Source organism: Clinocottus analis, unplaced genomic scaffold (genome assembly GCF_023055335.1).
Source record: "Clinocottus analis isolate CAN_PGR_092001 unplaced genomic scaffold, fCliAna1.0.p SCAF_24, whole genome shotgun sequence".
NCBI classification, from domain to species: Eukaryota; Metazoa; Chordata; class Actinopteri; order Perciformes; family Cottidae; genus Clinocottus; species Clinocottus analis.
In genome coordinates, this window is record NW_027175976.1 from 10,238,734 (window position 1) to 10,262,610 (window position 23,877).

The 23,877-nt window shown below is 48.8% G+C and overlaps 1 protein-coding gene across 9 annotated transcripts in view; it reads left to right on the forward strand.

Moving 5' to 3' along the window:
- LOC137794047 (diacylglycerol kinase zeta-like) overlaps window positions 1-23,877 on the forward strand; it is a 77,846-nt gene that overhangs the window by 27,400 nt on the left and 26,569 nt on the right. For 6 of the 9 annotated variants that reach the window (XM_068590619.1, XM_068590618.1, XM_068590614.1 and 3 more), the window contains 23 exons: window positions 775-880; window positions 1,009-1,104; window positions 2,236-2,313; window positions 6,927-6,983; window positions 7,160-7,228; window positions 7,345-7,416; window positions 7,496-7,612; window positions 8,416-8,487; window positions 9,147-9,245; window positions 10,274-10,356; window positions 10,446-10,506; window positions 10,747-10,860; window positions 11,153-11,290; window positions 11,487-11,565; window positions 11,725-11,780; window positions 13,006-13,068; window positions 13,205-13,278; window positions 13,825-13,936; window positions 14,148-14,234; window positions 15,104-15,216; window positions 15,293-15,393; window positions 19,142-19,221; window positions 19,474-19,518. In XM_068590619.1, coding sequence (XP_068446720.1) covers window positions 775-880; window positions 1,009-1,104; window positions 2,236-2,313; window positions 6,927-6,983; window positions 7,160-7,228; window positions 7,345-7,416; window positions 7,496-7,612; window positions 8,416-8,487; window positions 9,147-9,245; window positions 10,274-10,356; window positions 10,446-10,506; window positions 10,747-10,860; window positions 11,153-11,290; window positions 11,487-11,565; window positions 11,725-11,780; window positions 13,006-13,068; window positions 13,205-13,278; window positions 13,825-13,936; window positions 14,148-14,234; window positions 15,104-15,216; window positions 15,293-15,393; window positions 19,142-19,221; window positions 19,474-19,518 — 1,972 coding nt within the window. Of the gene's footprint in view, window positions 1-774; window positions 881-1,008; window positions 1,105-1,364; window positions 1,380-2,235; window positions 2,314-6,926; window positions 6,984-7,159; window positions 7,229-7,344; window positions 7,417-7,495; window positions 7,613-8,415; window positions 8,488-9,146; window positions 9,246-10,273; window positions 10,357-10,445; window positions 10,507-10,746; window positions 10,861-11,152; window positions 11,291-11,486; window positions 11,566-11,724; window positions 11,781-13,005; window positions 13,069-13,204; window positions 13,279-13,824; window positions 13,937-14,147; window positions 14,235-15,103; window positions 15,217-15,292; window positions 15,394-19,141; window positions 19,222-19,473; window positions 19,519-23,877 lie in introns of those variants that run through there. The other 3 variants (XM_068590622.1, XM_068590615.1, XM_068590621.1) reach the window with 2 other exon arrangements.

Here is a 23,877-nt window from a genome sequence, read left to right on the forward strand (position 1 = left end):
TATGTTTGATGCTTGTCTTTAGTCGAGCTGAAAGTCTTCATACCATTTTATATTTAAGTCACAGGATGGTTGTCTTGAAAAATAGCGGTCATATCTGTTCTACTTGTGGCGTCCCTCTGACCTCTGACCTCTCCCTTAGCGTCCCCGTCAGACGTGACACAGCGTGGTTGTGTTGGTCTGGACGATCGAGCTCTCAGGGGATGAACCTTTTAGATCTTCATGACCACGATTGGTTCTTTTCATTCCTCTCCTCGGTTCAACAACGTTTTACCACATCATAAAAATGGAACTTATTACAATCTGCAACATGTCAAAATGGAGGGAATTGATCTGTGACTTGCTCTCTTGATATCATACCATGTTTGCGGTGCTTGTGCGCTGCGTTATGCTTTATTCATGTTCAGATTCACAGCAGTAGAAAGTGAAATGCTGCTTTTCCTCTGCCGGTCCTCATCGGGCGGCTTATCTGTGTCCTTCCTGATGGACTCTCTGTTGCTCTCGTACATCTTTGAGATCCAGCTGTTTCAGTGGAATCATTGGACACGTTGGTCCAGGGTTCACGTTCAGCTGTTGATTCAAATTCGTGAAACTCTAAAACAAAAAACATAAGAAACATGAGGCCTCACTTCCTGTGTGACAGATGTAGCTTGAGCAACATCTTCCCTGGGTGGAGTCCGGCCGGGCCTCCAGTCGGGTGGAGCTGTGTGTTGATGTGTCAGCACGTGACCTGTCCAGGTATCGCCAAGACAACGCTGCGTCTCTTTGTGTTCCCAGGAAAGCGATCGCTAAGTCCGGCCTGCAGCAGCTGCCCTACCAGCCCAGCTCCTCCCTGAACAGGAGCGACCCGGAGGCCGACGTGCGCAGCACTTTGGACTGGACGGTGAGTCTGAGAACAGCGCTCCCTACAGGCTCCTCTGTTCAGCTGGGACAAAGTAGATCTCACACCGAGGACGTCCAGGCAGCGGTCACATGGCTTCACACACACTGACCTCTGTGTTTACCCTGCAGGAAGCGGCTGTGTATGGAGACCACATCTGGTTTGAGACCAGTGTGTCTGGAGACTGCTGCTATGTGGGGGAGCAACACTGCATTGCCAGAGCACTGGTGAGTAGCTCCTCCCCCTTTGTGTTGTCAACAACACTGCATTGCCAGAGCACTGGTGAGTAGCTCCTCCCCCTTTGTGTTGTCAACAACACTGCATTGCCAGAGCACTGGTGAGTAGCTCCTCCCCCTTTGTGTTGTCAACAACACTGCATTGCCAGAGCACTGGTGAGTAGCTCCTCCCCCTTTGTGTTGTCAACAACACTGCATTGCCAGAGCACTGGTGAGTAGCTCCTCCCCCTTTGTGTTGTCAACAACACTGCATTGCCAGAGCACTGGTGAGTAGCTCCTCCCCCTTTGTGTTGTCAACAACACTGCTACAGCATTGAGCTCATCACAGTATGTACTGGTCTGCATCTCGCTCGCTTCTCCCTCAGTGTCTGCACCAGTGAAACTCACCAGTGGTGTCACATGAACAACAGCTACATGCTGGCTCAGCTGCTGGAGGTGGATGTTCAACATGAGGTTCATGTGAATGTGCTCTGGCCTGACTCTGGCCTCTGACCTTTGGCCTCTCCCCAGCGGTGGCTGTGACAGATTGACGTTCATTCAGTGAACTTGGTAGAAGTGAAGTGTAAAGATCGATAATGATTCAAAATGGGGTGAGCAGGTTGGTCACAGCCTCCCCCCATGCCAACGCCATCGTGTGGTCGTACATGGCTCTTGTTTCCTTTCCCATCCCTTGCCATGCTGTCGCCATGGTGATCCGTCTAACACTCTTCAAGGACACCTTCACACTTTTCATACGACTCTGCAAGAGGCTGCATGACGATGAGGCATTCTTTGCGTATTATTGTGGTTATCAGCGTGGACTTGAGCCAGTTTGCGTTCGTCCTCCTGATGAAGAATCAGTTGAAGGTTCTTCATCAGGTCTGTGATCCACTGTTGATGAAACTCACTCATTTGACTCATGTTCCCATGACTCGTGTCCCATCACAGGCCTGTGCTGCTCTGTCCACTCAGGATCCTCTCACAGCTCACGACTGCCCCCCAGTGGTCAGAGATGCTTACTGTCTCGTGCTCATTCAAATGTTTTCATGTTTTGTAAACTGTCTGTCAAGAACAGACTGTTTCACCTTTGCTTCTTGTGCCTGAAGCCTGCTTCTGTGATTTTCATTTCCCTTCTCTTTCCAGCAAAAGTCAGTCAGCCGGAGGAAGTGTGCTGCCTGTAAGATCGTGGCCCACACCATCTGTATAGAGCAGCTGGAGAAGGTAAGCGCTCTGTCCTGTATGCAAACCTTCCCCAAGCAGAGGGACCACTGTATTGTGTTATTCTCCTTCACGGAGACAGAAAGAGGGTTCAAGATGTAAAGGTTCCTCATCACAGAGCGATAAAGATGTAAAGGTTCCTCATCACAGAGCGATAAAGATGTAAAGGTTCCTCATCACAGAGCGATAAAGATGTAAAGGTTCCTCATCACAGAGCGATAAAGATGTAAAGGTTCCTCATCACAGAGCGATAAAGATGTAAAGGTTCCTCATCACAGAGCGATAAAGATGTAAAGGTTCCTCATCACAGAGCGATAAAGATGTAAAGGTTCCTCATCACAGAGTGTTGAAGATGTAAAGGTTCCTCATCACAGAGCGTTGAAGATGTAAAGGTTCCTCATCACAGAGTGTTGAAGATGTAAAGGTTCCTCATCACAGAGTGTTGAAGATGTAAAGGTTCCTCATCACAGAGTGTTGAGGATGTAAAGGTTCCTCATCACAGAGCGTTGAAGGTGGACAGCAGAAGATTAAAGATGGAGGTTCAAACCACTTTTTGAGAGACCAAGTTTAAAGAAGGATTTCACTTTTAGAACTCAGCGAAGAGTTTGAAATGAGGGAGAAGAGCAAGCAGGATTACTTTAAGCTTTGTTTGTTTCTGTCATCACACTCATGAGAGAGAGGTCAGCTCATGAGAGAGAGGTCAGCTCATGAGAGAGAGGTCAGCTCATGAGAGAGCGGTCAGCTCATGAGAGAGAGGTCAGCTCATGAGAGAGAGGTCAGCTCATGAGAGAGAGGTCAGCTCGTGAAAGAGAGTCCTAACTGTTCCTCCTGTCTGACCTGCAGTTCCCCTCTAGAGCCAATCTGCTGGACGCCCGCCTGCCGCTCAGCGACACACACTTTAGAGTGAGACACACACTGCTGCTCTGTGACACACACTTTAGAGTGAGACACACACTGCTGCTCTGTGACACACACTTTAGAGTGAGACACACACTGCTGCTCTGTGACACACACTTTAGAGTGACACACACACACTGCTGCTCTGTGACACACACTTTAGAGTGAGACACACACTGCTGCTCTGTGACACACACTTTAGAGTGAGACACACACTGCTGCTCTGTGACACACACTTTAGAGTGAGACACACACTGCTGCTCTGTGACACACACTTTAGAGTGACACACACACACTGCTGCTCTGTGACACACACTTTAGAGTGAGACACACACTGCTGCTCTGTGACACACACTTTAGAGTGAGACACACTGCTGCTCTGTGACACACACTTTAGAGTGAGACACACACTGCTGCTCTGTGACACACACTTTAGAGTGACACACACACACTGCTGCTCTGTGACACACACTTTAGAGTGACACACACTGCTGCTCTGTGACACACACTTTAGAGTGAGACACACACTGCTGCTCTGTGACACACACTTTAGAGTGAGACACACACTGCTGCTCTGTGACACACGCTTTAGAGTGAGACACACACTGCTGCTCTGTGACACACACTTTAGAGTGACACACACACACTGCTGCTCTGTGACACACACTTTAGAGTGAGACACACACTGCTGCTCTGTGACACACACTTTAGAGTGAGACACACACTGCTGCTCTGTGACACACACTTTAGAGTGAGACACACACTGCTGCTCTGTGACACACACTTTAGAGTGACACACACACACTGCTGCTCTGTGACACACACTTTAGAGTGAGACACACACTGCTGCTCTGTGACACACTTTAGAGTGAGACACACACTGCTGCTCTGTGACACACACTTTAGAGTGAGACACACACTGCTGCTCTGTGACACACACTTTAGAGTGAGACACACACACTGCTGCTCTGTGACACACACTTTAGAGTGAGACACACACACTGCTGCTCTGTGACACACACTTTAGAGTGACACACACACACTGCTGCTCTGTGACACACACTTTAGAGTGACACACACTGCTGCTCTGTGACACACACTTTAGAGTGACACACACACTGCTGCAGATGTAGTGACATGTGATCAGGTTAGTGGAGGAACTCTTCTAAAAAGAGCTCCAGAAGCGTTCAGGTCATCACTCTTTGCAAGCTTCCTGTTGGGTTCTGTTCTCTCCTTCACTGGTGGATCAGGGGTCGATCATGTGACCTTTTGAAAGGTGGGCTCTGTTGATTTCAAGGGGACATGATACTGAGGCCACTTTCTGACCCCTCACAGCACACAGGGACCAGGACTGGTAGTATGAGTAGGAGGTCAGGATCTCGCATGATACTGTGATCTCTGCAGCCGTTGGAAGCTCTCCATCCCTCCTGAGGAACTGTGTGAGTCTGAGTGATGGAGCCATCACTGCTTCAACAAACACAGACACCACTGATATCATTGGTGGAGCACTAGTCATGTGACCCATTGACCAACTCCTCTATTTGTCATGATGACACCACCAAGTCTGTGACATGCAAGGCTGAACCAGTGAAGCAGAATCATCCGTGAGGTCCTGATCTGAAACTAGTCTGGCTTCAGTGTGCTGGCTCCCTCCTGCTCTGGGTTTTCCTTTCTGAGCTCTCCAACGATGGGGAGCTGTGGTGCCGCCTCACAGGGAGAGCCTCTCCTCCTCAACCCTTTCCTGGTCATTGGGAATTAGAAGCTAGCTCAGCTCAGCCTCAGCCCAGCCTCAGTCCAGCCTCAGCTCAGCCTTAGTCAAGCCTCAGCTCAGCCTCAGCCTCAGCTCAGCCTTAGTCCAGCCTCACCTCAGCCTCAGCTCGGCTCAGCCTCAGTTCAGCCTCAGCCTCAGTCCAGCCTCAGCTCAGCCTCAGCTTAGCCTCAGCCTCAGCTCAGCCTTAGTCCAGCCTCAGCTCAGCCTCAGCTCAGCCTCAGTCCAGCCTCAGCTCAGCCTCAGCTCAGCCTCAGTCCAGCCTCAGTCCAGCCTCAGCTCAGCCTCAGCTCAGCCCTAGTCCAGCCTCAGCCTCAGTCCAGCCTCAGCTCAGCCTCAGCTCAGCCATCTGTCCAGCCTCAGCTCAGCCTCAGCTCAGCCCAGCCTCAGCTCGCCTCAGCCTCAGCTCAGCCTCAGTCCAGCCTCAGCTCAGCCTCAGCTCAGCCTCAGCTCAGCCTCAGCCTCAGCTTAGCCTCAGCTCAGCCTTAGTCCAGCCTCAGCTCAGCCTCAGCTCAGCCTCAGTATCAGCTCAGCTCAGCCTCAGCCTCAGTCCAGCCTCAGCTCAGCCTCAGCTCAGCCTCAGTCCAGCCTCAGCTCAGCCTCAGCTCAGCCTCAGTCCAGCCTCAGCTCAGCCTCAGCCTCAGCTCAGCCTCAGTCCAGCCTCAGCTCAGCCTCAGTCCAGCCTCAGCTCAGCCTCAGTCCAGCCTCAGCTCAGCCTCAGTCCAGCCTCAGTCCAGCCTCAGCTCAGCCTCAGCCTCAGTCCAGCCTCAGTCCAGCCTCAGCTCAGCCTCAGTCCAGCCTCAGCTCAGCCTCAGCTCAGCCTCAGTCCAGCCTCAGCTCAGCCTCAGTCCAGCCTCAGTCCAGCCTCAGCTCAGCCTCAGCTCAGCCTCAGCTCAGCCTCAGCTCAGCCTCAGTCCAGCCTCAGCTCAGCCTCAGCCTCAGCTCAGCCTCAGTCCAGCCTCGCCTCAGTCCAGCCTCAGCTCAGCCTCAGTCCAGCCTCAGCCTCAGCTCAGCCTCAGCTCAGCCTCAGTCTAGCCTCGCCTCAGTCCAGCCTCAGCTCAGCCTCAGTCCAGCCTCAGCCTCAGTCCAGCCTCAGCCTCAGTCCAGCCTCAGCTCAGCCTCAGCCTCAGTCCAGCCTCAGCTCAGCCTCAGCTCAGCCTCAGCTCAGCCTCAGTCCAGCCTCAGCTCAGCCTCAGTCCAGCCTCAGCTCAGCCTCAGCCTCAGCTCAGCCTCAGTCCAGCCTCGCCTCAGTCGAAGCCTCAGCTCAGCCTCAGTCCAGCCTCAGCCTCAGTCCAGCCTCAGCTCAGCCTCAGCCTCAGCCTCAGTCCAGCCTCAGCTCAGCCTCAGCTCAGCCTCAGTCCAGCCTCAGCTCAGCCTCAGCTCAGCCTCAGCTCAGCCTCAGCCTCAGTCCAGCCTCAGCTCAGCCTCAGTCCAGCCTCAGCTCAGCCTCAGTCCAGCCTCAGCTCAGCCTCAGTCCAGCCTCAGCTCAGCCTCAGCTCAGCCTCAGCTCAGCCTCAGCCTCAGTCCAGTCTCAGTCCAGTCTCAGTCCAGCCTCAGCTCAGCCTCAGCTCAGCCTCAGCCTCAGTCCAGCCTCAGCTCAGCCTCAGTCCAGCCTCAGCTCAGCCTCAGTCCAGCCTCGCCTCAGCCCAGCCTCAGCTCAGCCTCAGTCCAGCCTCAGCCTCAGTCCAGCCTCAGCTCAGCCTCAGCCTCAGCTCAGCCTCAGCTCAGCCTCAGCTCAGCCTCAGCTCAGCTTCAGTCCAGCCTCAGCTCAGCCTCAGCTCAGCCTCAGCCTCAGTCCAGCCTCAGTCCAGCCTCAGTCCAGCCTCAGTCCAGCCTCAGCTCAGCCTCAGCTCAGCCTCAGTCCAGCCTCAGTCCAGCCTCAGCTCAGCCTCAGCTCAGCCTCAGCTCAGCCTCAGCTCAGCTGTCACCGGTCCTCTCTGCTCTCTTCCAGATTAACTTCAGGTGTAAACCAACTTTCAGAGAATCCGGCTCCAGGAACATCCGAGAGGTGAGTTGTTGCTGAGTGAAGGTTCTCTGATGCTTCTGCTCAGGAGCTCAGGAGCAACAGGACAATAGTTGCATTGCTCATATTCCAGATACGTCGTTGGTTCAATGTCATACAAAGGATGCAATGTAATAAGTGCGTTTGATAAATGATGACCTGTGTTATTTGTGCGCGTTCAGCCCATTGTGGTGCGTCATCACTGGGTGCATCGGAGACGGCAGGAAGGCAAATGTCGACAATGTGGGAAGGTGAGTGAGGCTCCTCCACCTCCTCCTCCACCTCCACCTCCTCCTCCACCTCCACCTCCTCCTCCACCTCAGGTCTTCCTCCAGCAGTCTAACTGTGTGTGTGCTGCTTCCTGCAGGGCTTCCAGCAGAAGTTTGCTTTCCACAGCAAAGAGATCGTGGCCATCAGCTGCTCCTGGTGCAAGCAGGCTGTGAGTATGTTCACCCTGTGCTGCTCTTCCTCCTCTCCACACCTCCATCATACATGTGTCCCTCTGAATGTCCCTTTAGTACCACAACAAGGTGTCCTGCTTCATGCTGCAGCAGATTGAGGAAGCTTGTCCAATGGGAGCTCACGCTGCTCTGGTCGTTCCTCCCACATGGATCATTCGAGTCCGGCGCCATCAGGTAACACTGTGACACTCTCTTTGTTCCAGGAACATTGTATTGTTATTGTTAGCCAATGAATGACTTCACATCTCCTCAGTCACCACCTGTTGGGCTCCCAACAGGTGGTGACTGCTGGGCCCTCAGCAGTCAGACCCTGTTGGGCCCCCAACAGGCTCTGACTGTTGAGGGCCCAGCAGTCACCACCTGTTGGGCTCCCAACAGGTGGTGACTGCTGGGCCCTCAGCAGTCAGACCCTGTTGGGCCCCCAACAGGCTCTGACTGTTGAGGGCCCAGCAGTCAGAGCCTGTTGGGGGTCCAACAGGCTCTGACTGCTGAGGTAATAAGTCTGATAATAGAAGCTGTCCTGCCATCAGCTCTGCGTCTCATCTCACGTTTCACTCTTCACTCTTTCATGCTGTTGCCTCTCATCACTCGTACCTCCAGTAGAGTAAGAGTCCGGGCGGCTACACCATTTAAACAGTTGGTACACTCGTGCAGACAGTTGTTTCAGTTTGCAAATTTTTTTTTTAGAAACCTCTATCTTCATATTCCCCATCCAAAACAAGAATCATATTCTCCATCTCTTGTTCCTGACCCGTCTGAAGACAGACTTTCCTCTGAAGTGGTTTGGACACATCAGTAGCATCAAAGCAGCTCCTCAGGTGGTGCAGTGAAGAGCTGCTATGGGTCCAACATGAGAAGTGCTCTGTTAGCGTGGAGGCCACACTGTTTGCTGGAGGGAGACCTTCTCCTTCTTCATGAGAACAGGATGCATCACATCTTCCTCTCTGAGATCGACCTGTGTTCTGTGTCTCTAACAGTCGTCTATGAAGTCGAGTAAGAAGAAGAAGAGGACATCGTTCAAGAGGAAAAGTAGCAAGAAAGGAGCAGAGGTCAGTGTGGCCCGATAGTTTGCGGAGCATGGCTGTGTCTCTGTGGGCCTCGTGGTTGTGGTTGTGGTCCTTTTCCTTGTGTGTGACACCCTCTGAATCTATTTCTAAATGAGATGATTTGTTATTTGTTGACTAAATAGAGGCTCTGCATGAGAGGATTGATTGAAAAATTCAATCGACACGTGGAGTAAAATCATTAAACCAAGTTTAACATGTATTCTTCAAAGAAGGAGCAGGGTCAGAAGTACAACGTGACACACACATTGCATATCTCTAGACTGCTCTCTGAATGAGCAAACACTACCATCTAAAATACACATGGTTATCAATGCACATGACGTCTTTATGGCTTCATCATGAGCTCTTCCCCGTCACCTGAGGATCTGGCCTAACCTCACAAGACAACAAGTATCCATGTGTTCTGAAAACAGAGACATACTAATACTTTACTCTCATGACTTATCAGGGTTGACGCCAAGTCGGTGTGTAGATATTAACATGGGAGAGATAGTTCAATGAAGAGTCACTGGCCTTCCAATACTACATATAATTAATGAAACTCAGATAGGATTCTGACTATAACCAGAGAACAGTACTTAATCCAGAGTAATTAAGCTTTTCTTCCAACAAGGATCTGAGCAGATCTTCTTCTCTGACAGGACGGACGTCTGTGGAGGCCGTTTCTAATCCGGCCCATACCGGCTCCGCTGATGACACCACTGCTGGTGTTCGTAAACCCCAAGAGCGGAGGAAACCAGGTATGCATAGAGTGGTTCTGCACACAGTTCAGTGACCTGGTCAGTGAAACAGCAATGTGTCCTCCAGTCCACTCAAGCTGCATGCTGAGCAGTTGTTGTGGCACTCAAGCAGCCCACAGGTCTGGAAGACAGGAGTCAGTCGGTTCAAGTGCCCCGAGGTCTCGTTCACCCTTGAGGGTAAAATGGAGCGTGTGATGGAGAAGGTAGCTCGCGGCAGCAGTGATGAAGACGTACCGGGGAAGAGGAAGCTGAGCAGAAAGACAAGGCGCTGAATTTACCAGTCCATCTAGGATGAGACTGTGGTCATGAGCTTTGGGTAGGGACCAGAAGGAGATTGCAGATACAAGTGGCCGAAATGAGCCTCAGAGATGGGGAGACGAGCTCAGACATCCAGAGGGAGCTCAGAGCAGAGCCGCTGATCCTTAATATATATGGTATGGTGGGTGGTTGCATGATGGGTGGTATGATGGATGGATGATGATGGGTGGATGATGGATGGATGATGATGGGTGGATGATGGATGGATGGTTGGATAATGGCGAGATGGAAGGATAGGTGGTTGGATGATGGATAGATGGGTGGAAGGTATCATGGGTGGATTGTGGATGGTTAGATGACAGGATAGACGATAGATTGAGGGATGGATGGTACGATGGATTGATGGTGGATGATAGCTTGATGGAAGGATGGATGATGGGTGATAGTATGATGATGGATTGGTTTATAGATGGAAGGATGGGGATGGATGGATGTTGGATACATGGAAGAATGGTATGATGGATAAATGGTTGGATAGATGGAAGGTTGGATGGATGATGGATAGATGGATGCATTCAATATAAAACACAAAATCAATTAATTAGAACCTAAAAACCAATGTTTGGGATTTGAACCTTGACCCACCTCTCAACCTGGGACCTGACTGGACTTGAGTCTTACAAGACAAAGCCTCAGTTCCAGCTGTTGTACTGCAAGTACATTCATATTTCTTCATCTTCCATTGTCCTTCTGGTTTCTCTGTCTGGCAGGGTAATAAGATCCTGCAGTCTTTCATGTGGTATCTGAACCCCAGACAGGTATTTGACCTGAGCCAAGGAGGACCAAAGGAGGGGTAGGTCTCTCTGTCTGACACACACACTAACACCCGTGAACATGTACTCGTAGTGTCTCATGCCCAACTGACCATCAACCATCTTGTAGCCTGGAGCTGTATCGTAAAGTCCATAACCTGAGGATCATGGCCTGTGGAGGAGACGGCACTGTGAGTAGTAGCACACACAAACCTTTCATTCCTCGTTACCAGCCACGATATTGTCAGTCTGTGAGCTTGTGCAATGACCGTGATTACAATGTCGGCCTGATAGGTCTTTATGAAAGCAGGTTTGAGGCCAGAAGGCATTTCTCCTCACATTGTCTGGAGTCGTGCGTGTGGAGCCACACGGAGATCTCATGTTGTCTGATGAAAGCAGCCAGTTGTAAGGTCGCATGTCTGTGTGGGCAGGTGGGCTGGATCCTGTCTTGTCTTGATGAACTGGCATTGAATCCTCAACCTCCAGTTGCCGTGTTACCACTTGGGACAGGAAATGACCTCGCCAGGACCCTGAACTGGGGAGCGGTGGGTACAAACACACCTGAACTGTGAATACAGACGGTGTCTGCTGGCTCATCGCTATTTTACATTCCACTTCTGCATTTCCTCTAACTGCTCGCCGTTAGTTGTGTACAATAGTTATGTACACAAAGGGACCTCTAGATGTGTCCCTCACAGCCACATGTTCCTCTCAGTTTCCTCAGAAGACACACTGTCTGGAGCTGCTGTTAGTCAGACTCAACATAGAGCAAGTTGTGTTTTCTATTCATAAACATGTCTTTGTGCTTATGGTTTATGTCACACTGCATTACTCCAGGGCTATACAGACGAACCTCTGTCTAAGATCCTCTCCCATGTTGAAGATGGAACGGTGGTCCAGCTCGACAGATGGAATCTACAGGTTGAACCAAACCACAGTGCAGGGGTTGAACCGGACGAGCAGCAAGCCGATAAGGTTTGAAACCAGGTTCTGACTGAACGTAAAGCTGCTGAGCGGAGTCCATCCTCCATTCAGAACCGATTACTGCACAACTTGTTCAGCCACATAGAGTCCTGGTAGACCCTGTTCCTGAAGCGGCAGCGCCGCCTCAGTGAAGGGAAACGACAACCTTCATCATGTGAACCTCTTGATGTCTGTGTGCTGCTTTCAGCTTCCTCTAGATGTTTTCAACAATTACTTCAGTCTTGGATTTGACGCCCACGTGACTCTAGAGTTCCACGAGTCCAGAGGTACATTCACCTTCATACACAGAGCAAATGTCCCTCCACAATGTACTGCTACACAATGAGTAGTGCCACATTGATATTGAGGCGTCAATGTTGTGGAAACGTTGCTTTTCCATTGAATCAGTTCTAATAAACATGATGTTTGTTGACCTGATGTTTCAGAAGCCAACCCCGAGAAGTTCAACAGTCGATTCAGGAACAAGATGTTCTACGCCGGGGTGAGTGCATCTCCATGGGAACGGTTCACTTTTACAGACGCACAATGTTTCTATTGAACAGTGAGACGGAAACGTTTAGCTAACGGTGCTAATGCTGCTAACAGTGTTTACCTGCCGGGAACCCGAGAGTGGACAGTGCTGCTCCATATGAGAGCAACAGAGCGACAGAGCAACAGAGCGACAGAGCGGTGCAGAGCGACAGAGAGCGGTGCAGAGCGACAGAGAGCGGTGCAGAGCGACAGAGAGCGGTGCAGAGCGACAGAGAGCGGTGCAGAGCGACAGAGAGCGGTGCAGAGCGACAGAGAGCGGTGCAGAGCGACAGAGAGCGGTGCAGAGCGACAGAGAGCGGTGCAGAGCGCTGCAGAGCGACAGAGAGCGCTGCAGAGCGACAGAGAGCGATGCAGAGCGACAGAGCGCTGCAGAGCGACAGAGAGCAAGAGAGAGCGGTGCAGAGCGAGAGAGAGCGGTGCAAAGCTAGAGAGAGCGGTGCAGAGCGAGAGAGAGCGCTGCAGAGCGAGAGAGAGCGGTGCAGAGCGAGAGAGAGCGGTGCAGAGCTAGAGAGAGCGGTGCAGAGCGACAGAGAGCGGTGCAGAGCGACAGAGCGGTGCAGAGCGAGAGAGAGCGGTGCAGAGCGACAGAGAGCGCTGCAGAGCGACAGAGCGGTGCAGAGCGACAGAGAGCGATGCAGAGCGCTGCAGAGCGACAGAGAGCACTGCAGAGCGCTGCAGAGCGACAGAGCGGTGCAGAGCGACAGAGCGGTGCAGAGCGACAGAGCGGTGCAGAGCGACAGAGCGGTGCAGAGCAGGTCTACATCAGAGTCTAAATCCGCCTCTGAACTCATGACCGAACCCATGGACTGACTGAACATCAGCAGATGTAGCTACTGCACATGTGCAGACTCCTGCCCCCTGGTGGACACCCTCGAGCAAGCCCCCGTCATGCAGGATTGTGACCACGTGTTGAGAAACCCAGTGTGAAGGAGATGGTGGATGTAAGAGATGGATTATAAGCTGTTATAATTTAATGTTAGCGTCTCATAAATGACTGAGAGGACTGACGACGAGAGGTTTCATGAATCAAAGGCTCGACACACCTGATTCACTTTCAAGTGATGCAGCTGGTGGAAGACACTAACTCTCATTGTGCTTTGAGACAGCCCTGCTCACATGTCTGTCTGTCTGTCTGTCTGTCTGTCTGTCTGTCTGTCTGTCTGTCTGTCATACAGACAGCATTCTCAGATTTTCTGATGGGAAGCTCCAAAGACCTGTCGAAGCACATCCAAGTGGTGGTGAGTAGCTGTCATCAAGCTGTCATTCTGTTACATGCAACAGAATCACTCCATTTCTCTCTCTCTCTCTCTCTCTCTCTCTCTCTCTCTCTCTCTCTCTCTCTCTCTCTCTCTCTCTCTCTCTCTCTCTCTCCAGTGTGACGGGACAGATTTAACCTCAAAGGTCCAGGACTTGAAGCTGCAGTGCCTGGTCTTCCTCAACATCCCCAGGTGACGCTGCTCCTCTACTATAGTTCCTGATGTGGACTACAGATCCGTTCTGGTTGAACTACATTTTTCAGTAGCGGGGTGCTATTGTCTCTGCTTTACCAATCAAATTGCTTTCCAGTAGCTCTGTTGTAGTGCTGCATCACTACTACTGGTCCACTCCACTTTGACTTGTTGGTATCTCTTTGATCAAATGGTTTACAGATATTTATGATGTTAAACCTTTGTTTGTTTGTAATAGATGTAATTCTTGACTTGTTCAAAGGCAACAAAGGAGGCCATGAATATGAGATGTGACTTTACATATAGTTACAATTCCTGGAGGTTGGTGCGGCTTTCTGAGTCTTCCCATCCTTTAGTTTGTCTGTGGAGGTTCTCTCTGAGGAGCCAAGAGGGAACCAGCTCTCTCTGTTCCACTGGAGAACGCTGCTGCGCTGAGTGCGACACCTAGTGGTAGTACTTGGTACCACCTGTGGACTCTTTGAGAGCTCTGTCCTGGGTCTCTGACTGAACTGGTGCTGATGATGGGGAGTGTGTTGTGTTCCTTAGATACTGTGCAGGTACTACACCTTGGGGAAACCCCGGTGAACATCATGACTTTGAACCTCAACGCCACGATGATGGATACATCGAGGTCATCGGGTTCACGATGACCTCACTGGTGAGCAGCTCGCTGGGTTCTAACATCAGAGTTTGAAGGTTCTGGAAAGAACATGGCAGCAGTACAGCTCTCCCACCAGGAGCTAACGTGTGTGTGCGTGTGTGTGTGTGTGTGTGTGCATGTGCGTGTGCGTGCGTGTGCGTGTGTTTGTGCGTGTGTGTGTGTGTGTGTGTGTGTGTGTGTGTGCGTGTGTGTCTGTGTGTGTGTCCAGGCTACTCTCCAGGTTGGAGGTCATGGAGAACGATTGAACCAGTGCAGAGAAGTCACCCTCACCACGACAAAGCCTCTCCCAGTACAGGTGCACAGTGTACACAGCGTGCATACAATTTGACCCATGATGACTAACATGGCTAGTAACCTGTCTGTCCTTGTGGCTGTACTTGTGGCTGTCCTTGTGGCTGTCCTTGTGGCTGTCCTTGTGGCTGTCCTTGTGGCTGTACTTGTGGCTGTACTTGTGGCTGTCCTTGTGGCTGTCCTTGTGGCTGTCCTTGTGGCTGTCCTTGTGGCTGTCTTTATTGCTGTCCTTGTTGCTGTCCTTGTGGCTGTACTTGTGGCTGTCTTTATTGCTGTCCTTGTTGCTGTCCTTGTGGCTGTACTTGTGGCTGTCTTTATTGCTGTCCTTGTTGCTGTACTTGTGGCTGTCCTTGTGGCTGTACTTGTGGCTGTACTTGTGGCTGTCCTTGTGGCTGTCCTTGTGGCTGTCCTTGTGGCTGTCCTTGTGGCTGTCTTTATTGCTGTCCTTGTTGCTGTCCTTGTGGCTGTACTTGTGGCTGTCTTTATTGCTGTCCTTGTTGCTGTCCTTGTGGCTGTACTTGTGGCTGTCTTTATTGCTGTCCTTGTTGCTGTACTTGTGGCTGTCCTTGTGGCTGTACTTGTGGCTGTACTTGTGGCTGTCCTTGTGGCTGTCCTTGTGGCTGTCCTTGTGGCTGTCCTTGTGGCTGTCCTTGTGGCTGTCTTTATTGCTGTCCTTGTTGCTGTCCTTGTGGCTGTACTTGTGGCTGTCTTTATTGCTGTCCTTGTTGCTGTCCTTGTGGCTGTACTTGTGGCTGTCTTTATTGCTGTCCTTGTTGCTGTCCTTGTGGCTGTACTTGTGGCTGTCTTTATTGCTGTCCTTGTGGCTGTACTTGTGGCTGTCCTTGTGGCTGTCCTTGTGGCTGTACTTGTCAGGTGGATGGTGAACCGTGCAGACTTGCTCCCTCCGTCATCCGCATCAGCCTCAGGAACCAGGCCAACATGGTGCTGAAAACCAAGCGACGGACCTCCCTGCCGCACCTCAACGAGTAAGTGGACTCACGAGGTCTCTCTGGACCATGAGCCCACCATGGACAGCCTCTAATGACGGTGTCTGTGTGTCAGTCAGCAGCAGGTCCCAGAGAGGCTGAGGATCCGGGTCAGCAGGATCAGCATGACGGACTACGAGGCTCTGCACTATGACAAGGACAAGCTCCGACAAGCATGTGAGCAAGCCCTCCCCAAGAGAAGCTCATGTGTGTGGGAACGTAGAGGCTGAAGCCGTAACCGCTGCTCTGAGTGTAGCGAGCGCTCAGCTGGTCTTCTGCAAGCAGCAGAGCAGATCTCAGGTCAGTGAGGGGACAGGGTGCATGTGGCCTCGTGGCAGCAGCATCTTCAGGCTGGAGAGGGAGTCAGATGCTTGATGATGATGACGGTGGAGCAGTGAAGGTCAACATGATGGTCTTCAGCGGCCTCCTCATCCTCCTCAGTCAGAGGGCCTTTGAGAAGCGTCTCAGGAGTGTAGAAGGAGAACGTCACTCTCACAGTGCACGTCAGTCCACAGCTCTGACACCGGGGGGCGCTGTTACCTTTTACAATAACGTCAACTGTGTACATGAAGACGTGGTTCCTTTTGGTTCTGTGTGTTCATTCATATATATATATATATATATATATATATATATATATATATATATATATATATATATATATATTATACTATATGTTATACTATATTTTATTATATTCATATCAATGATCCACATTATGATCCACAATTCCCTTTAAATGTAATCTAAAATATGTATTGGTATGAAATGATATTACTAATTTCCATAATGTCATACCTCGTCCTTTGTTCACACTTTGAAGTTTGAGATGTTTCTCGTCATGCAAACCACTCGCTGCTCTCACCTTGAGGATGTGTCACACTCCATGAGATGATGGCTGGGCAGATTAACACATCAACGTGATATTAATCTGGCAATCCTTTAACGGCGTTAACAATTTGATCATGCGTAAAAGCATGTTTTATTTTTTATTTTTTTGGCAGTGGGAGGGGCTTATCGCTTTAAATCTCTCCAGACGTTGTTCAGACCTGACGTCTCACGGCTCCCCCAGTCCGGCCCGCGTGAGAACAATCAAACATGAAAAATAAATGAATAAGATGCACGTCATGAATTAAACACAACCACACTGCTTTTACTCTGAAGGCGATTTATTATAGGTGCGCTTCCGTAGCCTCACCGACCGTCGTGAAAGCTTGTATTGTTCTGTATCTTCTGTATCGCTGCTGCAAAGAGACGCTTCGTCAAAAGCTTCCACAAAGTGTTCACACCAGCAGCCTCCACGTCCAGATTGAAAGTTAATCACAATGCTCAGAGCGCCTGACCCCGCGGTCTGATCCATGCAGAGCACTTTAAAGCAGCATCACTTCTGGATCTTTACTCTTCTCTCAAAGAGGAGAACTTTCCTCACATCACAAGATGTTCAGGTCACTTGTTCAAGACAACACAGACTGGACTTTATCACTGAGGAAGAAAAGCTGACGTGAAAACATGAAAAACACTTATTGCTTTTGTATGAAGTGAATCAACTGCTGGTCTTTAACATCTTTAAGGTAAGAAACAGACTGAACATCCTGAACATCCATGAACGTCCATGTTCAGTAGTAAGGGTCCCTGTGAGGGACAAACCACTCCTTCTTTGGTCCATGTTCAGTAGTAAGGGTCCCTGTGAGGGACAAACCACTCCTTCTTTGGTCCATGTTCAGTAGTAAGGGTCCCTGTGAGGGACAAACCACTCCTTCTTTGGTCCATGTTCAGTAGTAAGGGTCCCTGTGAGGGACAAACCACTCCTTCTTTGGTCCATGTTCAGTAGTAAGGGTCCCTGTGAGGGACAAACCACTCCTTCTTTGGTCCATGTTCAGTAGTAAGGGTCCCTGTGAGGGACAAACCACTCCTTCTTTGGTCCATGTTCAGTAGTAAGGGTCCCTGTGAGGGACAAACCACTCCTTCTTTGGTCCATGTTCAGTAGTAAGGGTCCCTGTGAGGGACAAACCACTCCTTCTTTGGTCCATGTTCAGTAGTAAGGGTCCCTGTGAGGGACAAACCACTCCTTCTTTGGTCCATGTTCAGTAGTAAGGGTCCCTGTGAGGGACAAACCACTCCTTCTTTGGTCCATGTTCAGTAGTAAGGGTCCCTGTGAGGGACAAACCACTCCTTCTTTGGTCCATGTTCAGTAGTAAGGGTCCCTGTGAGGGACAAACCACTCCTTCTTTGGTCCATGTTCAGTCTGTTTCTTACCTTAAAGATGTTAAAGACCAGCAGTTGATTCACTTTCTACAAAAGCAATAAGTGCTTTTCATGTTTTCAGGTCAGTTTTTCTTCCTCGTTGGTAAAAGTCTGTGTTGTCTTGAACAAGTGACCTGACGTCTGGTTGAAGAGGTGGAGGTGTGAAGGACAGCTGACAGGTATCAGCAGCAGCTTTGAGCATTAATGTTCAGTCTTCTGAGCTGCAGAGCTGCTGGTGACGCTCGTGAAGCTTTGAGAGGCGACTCGTGGTGCTGGTTGAGGACAGAAACTACAGAACAACACGAGCTTTCACGTCCGGCTCAAGTCTGAAAATAGTCCGGTAATAATACGGAAGCCCGAGGGCGGAAGTAAATTATCGCCTTCAAAGTAAAAGCCCTCACAGTTGCTCAACTTACCCTTGCTTGTTTTGGTGTGAGCTAACAACAGGACTTCCTGTCTGCTACCTCTGAGGGTTGTTTAGCCAACAGTGGACGTTTCTAGAGCGTCTCCTGATCCCACTCTGCAGCCTGTCTGCCACGCTGAGCGCTGCTATGAAGAGCTGTGTGGGTTCAGAGCTGTGTGATGCTGAGCCAGCCGCGCGGTGCAGGCGGCTACGCTACGCTCACCCTCTAAAGAGAGGCTACAGACAACAAGGACTCCACAGACAGCTTCACTTGACTCAACACCACCACCATGTTCTACTGCACCACCACCACCACGTTCTACTGCACCACCACCACCACCATGTTCTACTGCACCACCACCACCACCATGTTCTACTGCACCACCACCACCATGTTCTACTGCACCACCACCACCACCACCATGTTCTACTGCACCACCACCACCACCATGTTCTACTGCACCACCACCACCACCATGTTCTACTGCACCACCACCACCACCATGTTCTACTGCACCACCACCATGTTCTACTGCACCACCACCACCATGTTCTACTGCACCATCACCACCTCAACACCACCATGTTCTGCTGCACCACCTCAACACCACCATGTTCTGCTGCACCACCTCAACACCACCATGTTCTGCTGCACCACTTCAACACCACCATGTTCTGCTGCACCACTTCAACACCACCATGTTCTGCTGCACCACCTCAACACCACCATGTTCTGCTGCACCTACAGAACTGGACTCACTCTGAAGTGACTCCATCGCTGTGGATGAGACGGCGTTTGCCTTTGATGTTCTCATGACGGTGATGTTGAGCACAGCGTTGTGAGCTTTGCTTCCTGTGTCTTCTGGTTCTCCATCAGCTGTCCAGCCGACCTGACCATCACGCGTCTGAGCACTCTCCTGGTGACGTGCTCTGACGTTCACACAGCTTTAAATCCCTCCGGCCTTGTCCTCTAACCAGCTCTGACTGGTCTTTTCTCTGTCAGCAAATACCCCAGTATCATTTATCAGCATGTATTCTTTCATCTCAATACCAATGCATCTGTGCTTGTGTCACCCAAACGCATGAACCTGCCAGGCTCCACATGTTGCCCTAACGGCCGTATCTTTAATTCGACTCCTGTGCAGGTCTCCCAGCTCTACATGGGCCCTTGCAGATGGCCAGCGTTTAAACAGCAGTATTGACAGGGTCCTGAGGGCCACGGTGTAAGTAGATATCAAAGTGCTGTTGGATAATTGTCTTGCTCCTCTGTATCTGCAGCCATTCCTCTGGGACTGATCGTGGTTTCTGGAGACAGCGACTTAGAAGCCTGCAGAGAACATATCCATCGCTTACAGGAGGTAAGAGGTGTAGCGAGGTCACTGCAGCCAGCACAGGACCTCTTCATGTGGAGCTATGCATGTGTGCTTCAGGGACTTCACGGAGATCAAAGACTTGTGACTCATTTTTAGAACTGCTAAAGTTGATGTTTTGCACATAGTCGATACGCAGGACATTCAGAGAGCTAGCTGCAGCTGAGACTCAGTCACGTTGCACGACGCCGTCCATGTGAAGGACTGCACCACTCTGCTATGCTCCATCTTCCTCTCTAGGACTTCTGTTCTGTCCATCTCTCCTTCACAAGCTTGAGACTGCAGGTTGGTAGTTGGATGCTGGACAATGTCGTGTGTGTTTTCTTTGGCTCAGAGGCACACGGGAAACTAACGCTTCAACATTTTATCAATCAATTCTTTTTTCATGTTGCATCAACCACGAGTACAAACAGGCAACACGTACTAAAATCTGATATTCTCACACACAAGAAGGGTCACATTGAATTATCTCTGTACAGTTATGATTCATACTGCAGCTACCAAAGCCCACGGCCATCCCATGGATAATACTGATAATCTATGTTATAGATGGAACATGGTGATAATACTCGTGTTATAGATGGAACATGGTGATAATACTCGTGTTATAGATGGAACATGGTGATAATACTCGTGTTATTGATGTAATAAAGTGATAATACTCGTGTTATAGATGGAACATGGTGATAATACTCGTGTTATAGATGAAACATGGTGATAATACTCGTGTTATAGATGGAACATAGTGATAATACTCGTGTTATAGATGAAACATGGTGATAATACTCGTGTTATAGATGGAACATGGTGATAATACTCGTGTTATAGATGGAACATGGTGATAATACTCGTGTTATAGATGGAACATAGTGATAATACTCGTGTTATAGATGGAACATAGTGATAATACTCGTGTTATTGATGTAATAAAGTGATAATACTCGTGTTATAGATGGAACATGGTGATAATACTCGTGTTATAGATGGAACATGGCAGTGATAATACTCGTGTTATAGATGGAACATAGTGATAATACTCGTGTTATAGATGGAACATGGTGATAATACTCGTGTTATAGATGGAACATAGTGATAATACTCGTGTTATAGATGGAACATGGTGATAATACTCGTGTTATAGATGAAACATGGTGATAATACTCGTGTTATAGATGGAACATGGTGATAATACTCGTGTTATAGATGTAATAAAGTGATAATACTCGTGTTATAGATGGAACATGGTGATAATACTCGTGTTATAGATGGAACATAGTGATAATACTCGTGTTATAGATGGAACATAGTGATAATACTCGTGTTATTGATGTAATAAAGTGATAATACTCGTGTTATAGATGGAACATGGTGATAATACTCGTGTTATAGATGGAACATGATGATAATACTCGTGTTATAGATGGAACATAGTGATAATACTCGTGTTATAGATGGAACATAGTGATAATACTCGTGTTATTGATGTAATAAAGTGATAATACTCGTGTTATAGATGGAACATGGTGATAATACTCGTGTTATAGATGGAACATGGTGATAATACTCGTGTTATAGATGGAACATGGTGATAATACTCGTGTTATAGATGGAACATGGTGATAATACTCGTGTTATAGATGGAACATAGTGATAATACTCGTGTTATTGATGTAATAAAGTGATAATACTCGTGTTATAGATGGAACATGGTGATAATACTCGTGTTATAGATGGAACATGGTGATAATACTCGTGTTATAGATGGAACATGGCGGTGATAATACTCGTGTTATAGATGGAACATGGTGATAATACTCGTGTTATAGATGGAACATGGCGGTGATAATACTCGTGTTATAGATGGAACATGGTGATAATACTCGTGTTATAGATGGAACATGGCAGTGATAATACTCGTGTTATAGATGGAACATGGTGATAATACTCGTGTTATAGATGGAACATGGTGATAATACTCGTGTTATAGATGGAACATGGTGATAATACTCGTGTTATAGATGGAACATGGTGATAATACTCGTGTTATAGATGGAACATGGTGATAATACTCGTGTTATAGATGGAACATGGCAGTGATAATACTCGTGTTATAGATGGAACATGGTGATAATACTCGTGTTATAGATGGAACATGGTGATAATACTCGTGTTATTGATGGAACATGGCAGTGATAATACTCGTGTTATAGATGGAACATGGTAGTGATAATACTCGTGTTATAGATGAAACATGGTGATAATACTCGTGTTATAGATGGAACATGGTGATAATACTCGTGTTATAGATGGAACATGGTGATAATACTCGTGTTATAGATGGAACATGGTGATAATACTCGTGTTATAGATGGAACATGGTGATAATACTCGTGTTATAGATGGAACATGGTGATAATACTCGTGTTATAGATGGAACATGGTGATAATACTCGTGTTATAGATGGAACATGGTGATAATACTCGTGTTATAGATGGAACATGGTGATAATACTCGTGTTATAGATGGAACATGGTGATAATACTCGTGTTATAGATGGAACATGGTGATAATACTCGTGTTATAGATGGAACATGGTGATAATACTCGTGTTATAGATGGATCCTGATGTTGGTGCCGCTCTTGGCCTCATACCAGATCTTCTTCACATGTTGTAGTTCCACAGACTGACTGCTCTGCTAATATTGTTGCACTTTTTCAGTCTCGTTTAAATTCCCCTATTTTTTGTTTTTGTCAAACCATCAAAGTCAGCTTCCTGTCTGAATCCAGGAGTGCATTCTGGGAGGAAGAGTTATATCTGACACAGTGCTGATAGCCAGTGGGAATGATTGACGGCTGAGACAGAAGTCTACTGAAAGAGCTTTTAATATTTCACCAATATGAATCCAACGCACACACACACATACACACACACACACACACACACACACACACACACACACACACAGAATTCTAAACAAACACCCACATACATAAACAGAACACATTGGGTCTCGAGGGGATCCACAGTGCAGCATGTGGCTGTAATACGTTACACAACGTTACACAACAACATGTGCACACAGATCCTCAGATAGAACCGTGGTGTGAGGGAAAACATACAGCATCCTCTGAGTTCCTTCAGATTCCACTCAGAATAAATGTCCTCATTAAAACGACACCAGAGTGAAGTTAAAATGTGAGAACAGCATCTGTGCTCATTTATCCACTCTGTTTATTGGAATTAGTGTTCTACCACTTAAATAATATCTTTAACTTTGTTATTTATATTGTTCACTTTAAATCAGTCCTAAAAACAGAATAATCAGACTCTGATTATTTAAAACAATTCATTCATTTCAAAGTCCAAGGCGCCATGTGACCGTGGTCGACCAGGAAGTGGCAGGGACGAGGCTTCCCCCGAGCAGGCTGGCACCAAGCCTCTGGTGTCTGCTGATGAAGGCAACCGGACTGACGGGAACCAGCAACTGTCTGGGACCAGAAGACGGTTGAGAGGGCCAGTACCTGGTCTTGTCGAGCGGGTGGAGTCTCCTGATCCAAAGCCATCAGCTGCCATTGAACTCAACTTTAACAAACAGTTGGTTCTCCGGGGGCCTGTGCAGAGTTTGGTGAACATGAAGAGGTGGACTCCTAATGCTGCAATAGAAGGTCAGGATGTTGTCTAAGGACACAATGACTGGAGAAGCCATGGACCGGAGCCTGGCGGCCGGCAGCATCGTTACCCTGAAGGCCTTTGAAGACCCTCTTCCACTCAACTCCTCCACAAATCCTGAGCAGATGATCAGTGTTTCTTTGGGCCGACTTGGTAAAGACGGTGGGGCCATAAAGCTCTTGATGAGCCCAGCTGATGAGGAAATTGTTACTCAAACCTTGGAAGTCTCATGGATTCATCCTTCTTGGACACAAAAAGAAACCAGCAGGAGAGAAAAGATGGAGATAATCCTTAACGGGGGTCTCGATCGCTTCGCACGGGTATTTTTTGGGCAGCTGTAGCTCAGTGGGTGAAGTGGTCGTTGTGGAACTAGAAGGTTGGAAGGTAACGATTCTTGACTCACACAAATGATTTCATGAAATGGGTGGAGGATTGGTCCGACTCACCAGTACCTCCACTCTTACTGGTGAGCCTCATCTTTCAGAAAGAACAAGGCCGTCTTGCTGCAGTACAGGCACTCGCCCACCTTCCTCCTCCGTCAGAAAAGCCGGGCCCATCTGCATCGGCTCTTGTTCATGGATCCACCTGAGGGATAGGCACCTGCTCTGGGATGTTCTGCAACTTGACAGCCTTGTGTAAGGACCCACGTTCCTTCCTGAAAGCCACCTCCCTGTACCCTCTCTGTCAGATACCAGCTTATCCTTCCAAACTACAAGTCTTTTCCACATACCCATGAACAGTAGGTTTGCCCTGCCGCCGTTTCATTAAGTGCTGACCTGCCAGCTGACCTCGTATAGGACGCTCGTAAACAATGGATGTGCTGCGAGGGAAACCTGCTCTTAGAGGCCGTTCCACCAGCTAAGTGGGGCTCCCTGCAACACACACACACACACACACACACACACACACACACACTCACACACACATATATATATATATATATATATATATATATATATATATATATATATAT